The 14,618-nt window shown below is 37.1% G+C and overlaps 1 protein-coding gene across 2 annotated transcripts in view; it reads right to left on the reverse strand.

Annotated features, from left to right (window-relative positions):
• Positions 1–14,618, reverse strand: part of lars2 (leucyl-tRNA synthetase 2, mitochondrial) — a 50,519-nt gene that overhangs the window by 21,396 nt on the left and 14,505 nt on the right. Inside the window, exons 1-6 of one of the 2 annotated variants that reach the window (XM_038285471.1) lie at positions 11,317–11,336; positions 7,915–8,006; positions 7,783–7,843; positions 6,760–6,849; positions 6,465–6,608; positions 1,011–1,118 (exon numbers count right to left, since the gene is read on the reverse strand). In XM_038285471.1, coding sequence (XP_038141399.1) covers positions 1,011–1,118; positions 6,465–6,608; positions 6,760–6,849; positions 7,783–7,843; positions 7,915–7,994 — 483 coding nt within the window. In that variant the 5' untranslated portion in view covers positions 7,995–8,006; positions 11,317–11,336. Of the gene's footprint in view, positions 1–1,010; positions 1,119–6,464; positions 6,609–6,759; positions 6,850–7,782; positions 7,844–7,914; positions 8,007–11,316; positions 11,337–14,618 lie in introns of those variants that run through there. The other variant, XM_038285470.1, reaches the window with a different exon arrangement.

Here is a 14,618-nt window from a genome sequence, read left to right on the forward strand (position 1 = left end):
ACAAAACAGATACGACAGCAGCAATGCATGCGCCCTTCTATGCAGCACTGGTTATTTCGGATGGGCTGTGGGCTCAGCATGTCTTGCTTTCTTTGCAGCGTCCTGCCTTGAACCATAACACTGAGATGTGATTGGCAAACCCTTTTTTGTTCGGTTCTTCACTGGCCAAGGCGGGACAAGATAAATTCTTATGTGTTTGTGAATGCACATAATACCCGCAAGAAATTTCAGCTTGCAGGCAAGGTTATTCAGTACAATGCCATGTAAGAAGTAAAGAAAAAAGTAGCTTGTAAGAGCCTTTAATCACTGCGGTTCCCAGACTTATCACATTAATGCAATTACATAAGCACTAATTGATTATTGGAAGATATCAAGTTGAAGACTTACTAATAAATATTTCTTGGCTCTCTAGGGAGCTGTTGCACAATGGAGTTTATGTGTGGGCTGATGTGAAACTGTATAAGGCAGTCATCCAGTCAGTCTAATCATGCAGCGTTAAGAATTCATTGTATCACAGAAATCCTTCTTACACACAGTGATATAAAAACACAAATTATAAAATTTTCTACATCACTTTTGAAATAATGAGACATGTGTAAATCATTTCCAGGGAGCATGCTTTGACAATCAGCGGGCTCTCAGCGGGCTTATTGTTTCCACTCAACTCAAAACTACTGACTTATGAAAAACTGCAAACATGGTTTTTAGAAAGGTTCTTTCTAAATCATCTGAGACAGATATCTGTTTGAGAAAAATGTCACTTGCAGATGTGTTTGGCGCTTGAAAGGAGTGAAATACTAAAGCGATCATTTTGATGACTTTTGGAATGTATTTTTAATCAAATACATCAGTAAACACAGAAGCCCAATAACAAAGCTTTAAAGTAGGCAATCAATCTGAGAAAGAAAGAAGCAGAATACAGAATGAGAAAAAGAATTAGTGATGTGGAAAAACTTGTGTGAAGAAAGAAGTAAAAGTTTGGTGAGATGTAGAAATAACCTGAGTTTCACCTTGAGTGTGAAATCAAAGTAGCATCCATTGCATTCTCCGATCCAGTTTGCCTGCATGGCTTTAACCCCATACCACTCAGGAACATCGTCAAGGGCATCTAGGAGAGGCTGAAAAACAAAAGGGACACAGACAAATATATGTTTTATACTTCTGACAAGTATGAAGGCAGCAAATGTTCCAACTCACAAGAAGATATCCTCAGAAAAACAGCTTACTTTGGCCTCTTTCAAAGCAGAGCCAATTAATTTGGACAAGGCAACTCAAGCCTACCAAAGTCACAAAAGATAAAAAGAAGAATTTTCAAAATATTTGACCTCTACTGCCTGAACTTCCCTGAACATGAACATGACTTCCCCCCGTAACAGAGAGCTTAGCTCCTTGTTTTCCCCACACACAGTTATAGTCATAGTAAGGGCTATGCATATGAACGAGGCTCAGCCCAAAAAGCCGCAGCTGGTCAGTGGAGAGAGATGTTATAATTCTCCATTTCCCTTTCAGTCTGTCACAATCTATTATCCACAATCCCCCTCTTGGAGCTGCTCAGTGTTTGCTGCCTCATCTCAGAGTTTTTGATACAAACATAAACTCTGGCTGAGGTCCTCAATTAGCATGAGTGCAGAATGAACCGGGCATGGTTGCTCCATATTACAGTATACTGGACATGTTCAGATTTGTAACGTTCCAACAAACAATAGTGAAGCCTTGAAAGTGTGGCATGCATTTATATTTAGACATGGATTCACAGCTTCATTTTTAGGGTTTGTCTCTAGTTGCTTTGTAGAGGCAGGTAGAGACAACTGTTTTCCACTCATTGCTTTCAAAACAGCTGAAGTTAGATTGGATGGAAAAGCATCTGCAAAGGTCAGTTCTCGCGTTTTACTTTCATTCTTATTTGGATTCTGTTGCATACTTTAACTAGGCCATAAAAATAAAAAAAATCTATGCAATTTGATTCAAACCATTCCATTGGCTATATTTTCTAGCATTTATGAGAATTTGTTGCAGGTTTTGAAGCCTGGTTTTACAGCTCTATTCATTTTCCAATCAAATCTAAGCAAGTTTACGAACAGCATGATGCTGGCACCAACACAGGACCAGGAGGATGGAGAGTTTGTTATATTTTCCATAATGCACGGGGCTCTACATTTATGTAGAAAGGTTCAATTTTGCTCTAAATTAATCAGTGCATCTTTTATGGGCAGAAACATGTGTCATCAGTAAATTCATTACCATTTCTAATACTGTACTTTAAAATTAAAAGCATTGGTTTACATATGAATTTATATGGACTGAAAATTAATTTAAGGGCTTGGAACTGAATTAATTTCCTCTGAAGATGCATTTGGCTAAAAAAAAAAACAAGCAAAATTTTTACTTCCAGCTGCATGACTCAATATTAGCTCTAAACTTATATTTCGGTACGTTAAACACATGGTTCCTTTAACCACAGGTTAATCAAACACAGATTTCCTGCTCTATGTTTAAAATCAAGTTAAACTTATTTAACAGCATTTTGAACTAAAGAGGTGGAGTAAACATGGCGTCATTCACCAAGATATTTAACATCTCAAACAGATACCACTGTAGATGAGACATTGGCGGCACAATATGCTAATTATCTTTAGCTAATAGCTACAGGTAACATAATTATTGTGGTTAGCCCATCATTTTTAAATTAAGTTTCTTATATTTGTTCCTCTGGCATTTGTAATGACTTCTGCCGCACTCATGAACCCTGATGGCTCACAAAAAAGATATTTTTAAATTAGGATTAAATTACAATACAAAAAGTTAAAACAGATCAACTGAATTTTTTAATGTAATGAAACAACATTTTTTCCCATTTTGCACAATTCTATTAGTAGAAAGAAAAGAAATTCAAAAAAAGTAATATTTTTTCTAATAAAAGTCAATGCTATTTGTGATTTTTTTTTAAGTTCAGGGGTAGTTAATAGTTTTTAAGGCACTATAAAGAACAAAAAATAAAAAGCAGCATCAGTGAGACATCAGTGAAAACTCCAGTAGTCACTTGATAAATGATCAGCAATGACGATGAACTGAAGCAGCCCTGACAGACAATAAAAGCTTTCCAGTGAGAGGGGAAAATCTCTTTTTACTTTCCCGGACTCAAAAATACAGATTTGGCACAGAAGCACAAATAACTTTAATATGTACGACAAGGACAGGCGTTACTATGGAAACTAAGAAAACCGTGACAGAAAAACATGGTATGGCAATAACTAAACAACTCTCTGTCTCTCGGAGGGACAGAAAGAGGAGTCCAGAGAGGAAGATCATACATTGTAGCACAAGTTGCTTGTGGGTAATTTACTGAGATGATGAAGCATTTTCAGAAACTTTAATAACCAATACTGTTAGAGAACTGTACAATAGAGAACCTCTCTCTCTCTGTCCAGGATTTGTCTGCCTGTAAAAAGTGTGATTATGCATGAAATTGAAAAACTCTCCTGCAGCCAGTGGATAATTTAGCCTTCTGCAAAATGCATATCTTTTTTTATCATTAACCGATCCATTGTGCAACATGAAGCAACTCGATAGTTGAACTGAGTAAACATTGTCTGAGGTTAATTTTGTCTAACGGACCCCACCACATGAAGGGCCGACAAGACGAAACGCACACCCAGGAAACCTCGCAGTGCAATTACATCACTTGTGATTTGGCACGCTGCTGCTCGACATGCTCCTTCCTTTCATCTCCATCTGTCTTTCTCGCTTCTTTCCCTTAACACCTCCCTGTTCCTTCCTTCCCACGTCTCTGCTCGTCAGAGAAAATTAGAAATGCAGGAACACATTGTCACAGTAGGTTGCTTCCACCTCCACTCGCACCTCTGACACGGTCGCACGCGGTCGACTTCAGCTACGCCGCCGAAAACTGATGGTGGACAAATTGTCTGGAGATTCATCTAACATGGAAAACTTAGAGGGCAATAAACCAACAAGGAGTCAAATTGATTTCTTAGTGATTTCAGTGCACAGCAAAAGCACTCATAGACCCCTTGAGAGTTTTAAATTTTTTCATCTTTTTTGTAAAATGATGAATGGATTCCAAACCAACTTTAAATGAAAGTCTAGTCTTCAGGAAAAAAAACATATAAAAGCGATTAAAAAGCCAATTAGACTATTTAAATAATCCATTTTATTCACTCAATGACTGTTCAGTAGAATAGGGAGAGCTAATAGATGAGCCCAAAATTGAATTATTTGGCCTAAATGTTGACCGTTTGACAATATTTTATGTTTATAATGAAAAACTAGAGCAAACTTTGCATCCATTCCCACAGAGAAACATGGTAATGGCAGCATAATACTGTGCGAATGCTTTATTCAGCAGCAAGCTGTTAAGACTGGATTGGACTATGGGAAAGAGAGAAAGAGACCTATTTGTACGTTCCAAACTAACCAGAATTGGTGTCACCATAGAGAGCGACTTTAAACTGAACAAACATATAAACTGTGTTTTAAAATAGTGTTTTCTATCATCTCAGTCTTTATCTAAGCTAAGACCGTTTTTCTTTTAACCTCTTTGAGCAGGTTTTACACTCTTATTTCTAACCGTCTGGATTTTTGCAATGCCCTTTATCCAGGCATTCGCCAACAAACTCTCTCCCGTCTGCAGTTAGTCCAAAACGCAGCGGCTCTTCTTTCAACGGGGACTAGACAACATCAACACATTACACCAATTCTTGCGTTTCGGCACTGGATCAATTTTAGAATTGATTTTAAGATTTTATTGTTTGTGTTTAGTGCTTTGAATGGGATGGGTCCTCATTACATTACTGACCTCCTCCAGATTTACTCTCCAGCACGTGCTTTGAGGTCTGAGAGACATCTTCAGCTAATAGTGCCTAAGAAGAGGCTTAAAACCAGAGGGGACAGAACCTTTTCTGTATTTGGCCCCAGACTGGAATACTTTGCCCCTCTATATACGAACAGCCTCCACAGTGGATTGTTTTAAGTCTCGTGTTAAGACCCAGTTTTACCCTTTGGCTTTTAACACCGCACAATTGTGTGGTCCTCTGTGTCCTTTTTTTAAATTTACTGCTTTTTTGTGTGTGTCGCGTTTTTTACTTGTTTTGATGTACAGCATATTGGAAACATTTTTAAATGTGCAAATGAAATAAAGTGGATTGGATTTATTGGAAATTCATTTTTTGAATGGCTTAGTCAAAATCCGGACCTAAATTCAATTAAGAATATCTGTCGAAAGTTGAAAAGCAATGTTAAATGCCTCTTTCCATTTAATCGTACTCAGCTTTTGCTATTTTAAAAAGAGAAGACAGAATAAAGACATAAACTGGAGGAGACGCATCCCAAAAGACCTCTAGTCATAACTACAGTGAAAGGTGTTTCTGCAAAGCATTGAGCAGCTGAATTGCTCTTCATTGTTCTTCAAGTCATATTCTATACATAAAATTAGAAAATATAATATAATAAAGGAAACAAAAAAATACAAATATAATAAAGTACTATGTGACATTATATAATAAATGGATAGTATCTCAATGTGGAAAAGTCTGAATATTGGAAGCATATTGTATGAATGGCCCTTTAAGGCTGAATATTTATGGTGTGTTTTCAACTATAGTTAACTTCTTTCTCAATATGTCAAAGATGTTATTAAAGAAAAAATAAAAAATAAAATTATATATATATATATATATATATATATATATATATATATATATATATATATATGTATACAATTTTTTTTATTTTTATATATTTTACAACTTTATATATATTTTACAACTTTAAAGGAAACTTCGAAAATTAAAACAAGTTTTCAACATTAGGAAGAACAATCTTTGGATTTAACTTCTTAAACCAAAGTTATAAAAGTTTTTATTACAAAATTCTATCAATTTATCTATTGTAAAAAAAATTTAAGGTTCAAAAGAAGTCATCTTTGTTTGACTTAAGATTGGATCTTTATTCTTAAATAACAGTTTGATTAAATTGAACCTTTTTTGTTTTTCTTCTCAATAAAAAAAAACAGGTGTTGCTTTCTGTGTACCAAATGTTGGTGTAAGGGGTTAACAGATGGATCACGCTTATTGCAGCTGATGTGGCTCCTGCTGCCCTACATAACGTCTAACACAGTACGTGCATGTGCTGCCTGTCAAAAGCATTAACCAGTCTTCCCTGTGGTCGTTTCAGTGCAGAGGACATCACTCTTTTTTCCTGCAGCAGTCCTGTTCCCCCCTGTGCAGAAAGGTTTCATCAGGCAGCCAGACCAACCTCAGGTCTGCTCCTGTATTTTCCCCTTTTAACACAGAGGCCAGACTACAGATGATGGTCTCCAGGGGTCTGATTACAGAGGCAGGGAGGCAGGCAGCAGCTGCTACCACTTTGGTGTCAGCCATGATTGTTATCAAAGGGCTTCACCGCTCGTTTTAACACACACCAAGACATTGTATTAAGAGGCCTCAAACCTTAGCATAGTTTGTAGTCTTGATGAACCATTGTGTCAGTAACTTTTGCTCCACCAGAGCGCCGGACCTCCAGGATCGGCCATTTTCATCCACTTGCTCGTCGGCCAGCACCGTCTGATCAACAGGGTCCCAGTTCACCACAGCCTACATACCGCACAGAAACCAGCACACACGTGCAGATCAAAACCCACACAGTAAACAAGAAATGAGGCCACCTCTTTTCAGCTAAATAACTGAAAATAAATTACTTTTCTCCACTGCTTTCATCGTCTCTCTATGAAGAAAACATTCCTACCTCTTTTTGATATGCCAGTCCCGCCTCAAAAAGCTTAATGAACAGATACTGTGTCCACTTGTAGTAGTCTGGAAGACATGTGGTTATTTCCTGTGGGGGAACACCAAAATCAGGTGCAGAGAGTTACTTCAATTTACCCTCTAATCACTGATGCATTCTGGGGTGTTATGGGTCATAAAAATCCTGCCTAATACATAGCATTCCTCCAGCTTCCTATGCCAACTGGGTTTTATTTTTGTTTACCCAAGTTTAAAAAGCATGATGCATCCAGTTAATTTATTTTGCCTATAAGATGTTACTCTATCAGAGGCAGCTGTTCCCTAATATGTTTTTTGTAATTTATTCATTCTAGAGGTCTGTATATTCATTCATCTATTTATTTACTTGCTAATTTATTTAAAAGCTTGTTATCTATTGCCATTTGGAAAACCAAAGCCCACACAAACACAACCCAGTTGCTCTTACATTTCAAACTTCACCCAGGTTACTTAGAACTTTTTAATACAGTCTATTCACAAGCTGGACTTTTTAAATTTACATTTTGTCAAATTAGAACCACAAACCTAGATAGTGCAACATAAAGTGTTGCATACCTTTGAGGTGAAAGTAAAAGGTGTTTGCATACAGCAGCTCTTGAACTGTAACTATGAATAGTTTTTGCTGTAAGTAAAGAAGGTGTTTATTGACGGGTCTCTACTGGTTTGGAGTGTAAAAGACTGAAGATGTTGCCCATTCATATTTGCAAAATGTCTCAATCTCAGACTAACTTGCCATAGAGCATTTGGTAGCTTTTAACACTTACAACAGTTTTACAGGTTTAAGGTTTTCTTTTTTTATAGTCTTACTGATAAAAGTCGAACTATTTTTTTCTAAACATTTTTTCTCTTTCAAGGATTTCCCTCTATTTCGTTATAGCCAATCATTTCTTTCTGTGTGTCTTTGCAAATTTGACATAAACACTAAAGGACAAATATGAAGGCTTTTTGTAATAATCTGGCAGAGAGTTTCTGAGCTATTACTTACTCTGTCCCAGTTGAAGCAGAGCCCAAGGCTATCCAGCTGCTCCCTCATGGACTGGATGTTACTGAAAGCAGCAGAGAAAGAAGTTACAAACAAATAAGAAAAAATCAAACGTCTTGCTGTTACTGTAAGCACCTTTTGGTCCACTCCTCAGGATCAAGGCCTCTCTCTATGGCTGCATTCTCAGCAGGGAGTCCAAAAGCATCCCAGCCCATTGGGTTCAACACCTATAAATTAACGAAAGGAGCAATCACACCTAGACTCATATAAAGCTCATTTATTTACCTTGGTCATTTGATTTGCATGCTGTATTTATATCTTTAACAAAATTTTCCCCTGGATGTTGTTACAGATATGAAGAACTCTGGACCATCTCTCCATTGGTTAGGCTTTGAAAACAATGAGCACTGGCTTTTTATTTGGACTTTTGTCAGAAAACATGATGTAAGCAACAGTGGGAAACATTCAAAGCCAGCCTACCACCTCATTCTTAAACACGTTTTAAACAGTTTACTTAGGAAGAGGTTTTCAGACCTCCAGTCAGAACAACAAGAGTTAAAGTTGGCAGGGAGGCTTCATGCTGCAACAAACTGGGTTTAGGTTTTCTTCAAAGATGTTAACTTGGTTCTTTTCTCTTTATCTAAATGACAAATGACTGTAGTGCTAAACTTATTATTAACCAGTTTATTGAAGCTCCTAAGGATGCTTCTGTGGTCTGAGTCCTCAAGAATGGAGGCAAGCTGATGTGTGTTACTGTAGGCACTGACATGCTCTCGATAGAGGCTAGCCTAGTGATAGACTCTGCACTAATCACTTTTTAGCAGCCTACAAAATGTCTAAACAAGTTATGCCATCCTAATAAAGCTGTAGATAAGGCCGTTGTGTATAGAAAAACACATGGGGGACTGGATGGATATATTGTTCTCCTGGATGGATTAATATAATCATACAAATATTTTTATTATTTTATCTTGTAAACATATTCATTTAACCTTCTTTACACTGCCATCAAACTTTTATCAACAATGATTTTTAAGGCTTTAAAATTCAGATTGCAACCGGGGCACCCTTTTTACACTATTTTGTCTGTTTTGTCTTTTTTTGTTCAGAATTCACAAAAAAAAGCAATGTTTCAGTCTAAAAATACCGCTGGAATAACGAGGCATTATTGAAACCTGAATCTAAAGCAGATAAAAAAGGAAGATCAATCGCTGAGTAGAAGCTGCATAAAATGTTATAGCCAACATACCTCAATAAATCTTCCAAAAAACTAAAAATCTCCCCTATGTTTTCCCTATCCATAAATGATCCGTCTACACTTCTGTGCTTTCGTCTCGCTCTTTGACACACACTTAAAAAGTCTCTTTCAGTCATCTCTTGAGCTACTCGGCTGTATTTTCTGCTCCCTGAGAGAAAAACGAGATGAAAGCACAGGACTGGAAGGAGCGGGTAAAGTGGAAGAGAAAGAGAGTGACAATGAGTCGAAGGCTGGAGGATCACTGCGCGGACTCTAACGGGTCTGATGTTTCAGATGAATTGGTATCCTTGGTAACTGCAGGGGCCTCATTTGTAAAGCCGAATGTCGGATGGTATAAGGCTGAGAGACTATCGGCTCACTGAGCTCTGGGGTAATACAAGCAGAGCACATTCCAAGGACAGACTATGATAATTAAAAAATAAACACTCTAAATGATGCGTGTAACATTATGGGTACACAAGTGCTTTTGATGCGTATATACTTGAAAAGAGTCCATGTTTATGTGACTATTTTATTGTAAGCTGTTATACTTGTTTTCTATCTCAATTGATAACATTTTAGAGAAAAACCTATCCTGGCCTTTCATTTGGTCAAAATCAGATAAACTGGAATATGAAACACTGAAGTACCAACAAAAAAAATAATGTTTTATATATTCACAGCCCTCTGCACCAAAAGTGGGGATGGAAAAGTAGAGTAGGGCCCTTAAAAAAATAATGAAAATGGCCACTCAATAAAACTTTAAAAGCTTTTGTTTTCTAAATTTAATCTCAGACTTTATTCTAAAAATTCTGAGAATTCCGACTTTAATCTCAACATTATTCTATAAAATGATGACTACTTTTTAAATTCCTGCTTGACTGAAGTGCACTTACTTTTAATTGTGAGATTGATAATAGAATTCTAAGAAGAAGAGTTAGTCATAAATCTGAGGATAAAGTCAGGATTACTTGACAAAAAAGTTAAATTATTAGATTACAGTCAGAATAAATATTTTCATGAGTGGAGGTTTTTTTTCTTAATGGCCCCAATTCTCTTCCATACATAGGTCAGAAGAGCTGGGAGACTGGTATTGTGATTTGCAGAGAGGTAATATTAGGTATAGGTATATGTATGTTTTATTTTTACTGGAAATGTAGGTAAGAAATGCAATCACATTTTCATAAATGCACATGCATGAGACCATCCTATCAGCCTTTCTGCTTGTCAGGGAGAATATCTATCAAACGTGCTTGCAGACGTACACAGCTCTGGAAGACAGCAAACGAAGACACTGACATTACCCTATGCCATATTAAGCACTGATTCACCACTAAAACTAAAGCTCACTGGATACAGAAAGGGTAGGCATGTGCAGCAAGAAGTAAGAACGACCATGATGTCAGGTCAGGAGGTCATAAAGACTGGAATGTGGAACAACAAATAGTTAAGATGATCCCCCCAGAACTCAACCACAAATCTATTATCACACTGCATTCTATGTGTTCAAACACTGGCTAAGGTTTTGTGAGTTAAAGTTTGCATACTTGCACACCAGGGTGCTGGAGACTTTATAAGAGTGTCTCATTTACTCTCTAAATAAATAAATCTGTGGAAAACTTATTTAATAATGAAAAACAGAAGTGCTGACGAACCCCTATAACAATAACAACCACCATATTATAAGCATAAAGCAACAATGTTAGATTTAATTGGTTAAGAAATGTGATCAGACGAGAGCTTAAAATAATGGTACGTTTTTTTTCTTGTTTCCTCCTTGAACTATTTTATTACTTATTGTTATGTCCAAACAAGTAGGAGAGGGATTTAACTGTGCTGTAGGACTGAAACAGTCAAGCTGATTATGTGATTATTTAAAATAATCGTAGTTAAAAACTGAACAGACCGTAATCCACTCTATAAAAACATCAAGTTCAGCATAAAATACGCTTTAATATTGACTTTATAATTGCACAATGAAACAGAATTAAAAAGCATCAGAAACAGGTTGACAATGCATCCCCAAACCCAGCAGAATATCATCAGGTGAAAGTGTATTTCTCTATTATCACATGGGGGGAGTTTTGTTCATATAGTAGAACAGTGTTTGCCTTTAGACAGATGCTCTGGGAAAGAAAAGAGTCCTGCACAATGAACAGGTAGCAATCATGTGAAACCAAGTTTCCTTCAGAGAATACCAGCAAAGAAAAAGGACGCTCTCTCAGCAGGCGATGAGGAAAATCCATTTTTGATGTAAAATCTCAAAGGAGCAAAAAACACAGAGCAGGCTTTTCACATACCACGCTGCAGTCTGGCTAAATGACTGTTGGGATACGCAAAGATCTGAGCAGAAAGTGTGTTCCTGGAAAACAGCCCACAGATCCTGACCTTACAGCACCGGCCACAGCTTGGAGTGCAGTCTTTAAGTGGAATCAAACAGAGAGCCGAGGCAGCTCTAGACTCAGGCACTTTGAACTAAAGCAGTCCGGTTATTCAGACACCGGAGGGCTTTAAATCAAGAGTATGGATCCGCCCTAACTTACACAGCTACTGAAAAAAGAAAAATACATGAAGCTATATTTACATCTCAACACTTTAACAATCCTTACATCTAGAGCTACTACGTTAATATACAACACAGCTAAAAAGAAAACTCTTATCTTGAATATATAATATAAATCAAAGGCACTAAAACATATTAAAGCTCCAAAAATGTAAAAAAAAAAAACTATAATCTAAGGAGACTGTAGAAAAAAGACTGAGCCTCTAATTCATCTATTGAGGGAAGAAATCCCCACATTTTAATATTTGAAATGTTAAAATTATGCTAAAATCATGTATAATGAATATTTCAGAACACCTGTCTTACCATCCATCATGAAATACTCTCACTATTACACGTCAAACAGGAAGCTAAACCTGCACAGCAACTAAACCGAGGACCAATCACCTCGTTCATTACAGTGAAAGCCCCGCCCACTGACTAACTGTTAAGGCAGATGATATAATACATTTATGATAGGACCACAGTGCTTTTGAATATATCAGATATTTTACGTTTTAAACTACAAATGTCCAGATTTATCAATAACTCCTAAAAAAAACTAACAGCTGACGTATCGACTCGTCAAACTTTTTGTCCCTGGGCAGTTTACAGGTTTACATTAACTTTATTAATAACATAAATTCATGAATTATTATTAGAATAGATAACATCTTACCTGAACTTGTAATTGAATGTGTATTAATATTACTTGTATACAGCAGGACATATTCTATTAGATTATTTACTTTTTAGAATGACAAATTTCTTGCTAAATTAGATTTTTAAAAGGTTAAACTAAAAAAATATATATATATATGCATTTAATCACAGCTAGTGGTTTAATTAGGTTTGGAAAGCTTTTATCCCTCAGTAAGAAATCATGAAATAAAATGTGAATTTTGTATAAACTAAGGTATCAATTGTCTGACATTAGATTGCCATTGCTTTGAAACATACAAGTTTGGACAAAACGACAAAGAATAAAGAAATATGCACAAAAAGAAAAAGAAAAAATACCAAAAAACAACAAAGCACTGTATTTGATGCAAGCAATAGTAAACAAACCTAGCCAGAACTAGACTTTTACAATAATATATAAATAACTAGGAGGAGAAAAATGAGGAAACATTATAGACTATGTAGAGCTATGTGTTTATGCATGCGCAGGATATAAAAAAAAACAGGGAGTCTGTGTGTGCTTTCCTAAGAACCTCAATACACTGCTATATTCCTATGTATCGGACTTTGAGGGAATAGGACTGCTGAGAGACATAGTCTCTCCATCGTGTCCTGGTCCTCATCCCAGTGAGACATGCCTTGAACACCTCAGGAGTGAAGCAATCAAAGGGGGATCTTAACAGATGGCCAAGCCATTTCAGTTGACCCCTTTGACCTTTACTGATCTCACACTGGAGAGGTTTCCCTCTGCATTTAACCCATCCCCTTGGGGAGCAGTGGGCTGCCACTGTGCGGCGCCCGGGGAGCAGTGCTCAGGGTAGGGGTATTGCTCAGGGACCCAGAGGGCAGGCTGTGGACGTTGAACCGGGCACTTGCAACCTTCTCAGAGCACAAGTGCACTGCTCTTACTACTAGGCCATCACTCCCCTCCTGGACTGTCATGGATGGCCAAACTCTTCACCCTATCTGTACGGGGGAGCCCTGCCAACTGCAGAGAAAGATCATTTTAGTCGCTTGTATCTACGTCTCATTCTTCTTCGTCCTGGCCACAATGTATGATGCAAACAGCCCCAGCATGTAGTGAAACCAGACCCCTTCTGTCTTTGGCTGCATCCTGTCCATAAAAGCTCTGACCAGGACTCGGGGGGAAGACAACTGATCATTTCATCAATTTAGACAAAATAGATATAATAAACTAAGATTGTTCATAATTGTTCCATAATTGTACATAAATCTGACCTTACATTCTTATAATGGGATGTGTTTGAAATCAGGATATCAGGTTAACTTCTTTAATAGCCTTTGCAAAACCTTCTCTGTAACTTATATATTGTTAGAACGAATAAAACAGCACAAAAAAAAAAATCCTAATAGCTGTTAATTGTCTCTTACTGAGTCACTCACTTGCTCTTGCTTTTTTTCACTGAGCAGATGTAAGAGCTGCCCCGGCCTCACTGATCCCATCAAAGGTCTATTCAGGGCTGATGAGCCAATAGGACACAAGAAGTCATTAAAAGACTCAAACATTAGTTTTGAGATTTTTCTCTTTGCTGATTGATTTGTTTGTCTTACATCACAGTTCTTTTCACAGAATTTTGTAAAAATCCAAATAACAGTAATCAGAGCTTTAATCTGCTTTTTGTAAAGAATAGTCAATAAAAACTTGACGTACAGTAATAACTGCATAATTGCTCTGATATAAGAGTCTGTAGGTTTGCAGAAGCAACATTATTAAATATTTTACCTTCAGCAGAAAGGCAGCAATAGACAACAGACTTTTGGGTTCCAGCCTGTTCTGCTTTTTAGCTTTGCTGCTTTGACTTATGTGCCAGACATCTGACTGCAAGGCGATTTTAACAGTTTAATGAGGAAATATTACGGACATCAGGGGTAGAAAAATCTTCCAAAAGTTGCAGGAGTATAACATTTAAAATCTAAGCCCTTGATATAATTTTATTTAGTTAGTGGAGGGAATAACCAAACTGTAAAAAAAAAAAAAGGTTAAAGAGGTGTAAAGAGAAAGAAGAAAGTCTAAGATCGAGTGTAAAAATGCCCAAAAATAGAGGATCAGCCTCGAGTAGCGTCCGGATGAGGCATAAACGTCAGGAGCTAAAGCTGCGGAGGCATTCAGATGATGCTACGCAGTTGATTGATGTGTGAGTACATGTTCTTACATCCTTACCTCATACTTTTTCCACAATTGCGTTTGGTAAGAAAGGGAATTTCCAATTTCCTTGATGTTCTGATAGGAGGAGGATTCATTTGGAGCTGCTGTAGATCGGGTTGATCCTCAAATACGTCAAGCTGTCACTTTACCATGAGGCATTTGAGGACGGTCCGGCTCTATTAAAAAACTGCCTCAATTATCGCATCTGGATG

This window comes from Cyprinodon tularosa, unplaced genomic scaffold (genome assembly GCF_016077235.1).
Source record: "Cyprinodon tularosa strain WSP-4 unplaced genomic scaffold, ASM1607723v1 ctg210, whole genome shotgun sequence".
Lineage (NCBI taxonomy): Eukaryota > Metazoa > Chordata > Actinopteri > Cyprinodontiformes > Cyprinodontidae > Cyprinodon > Cyprinodon tularosa.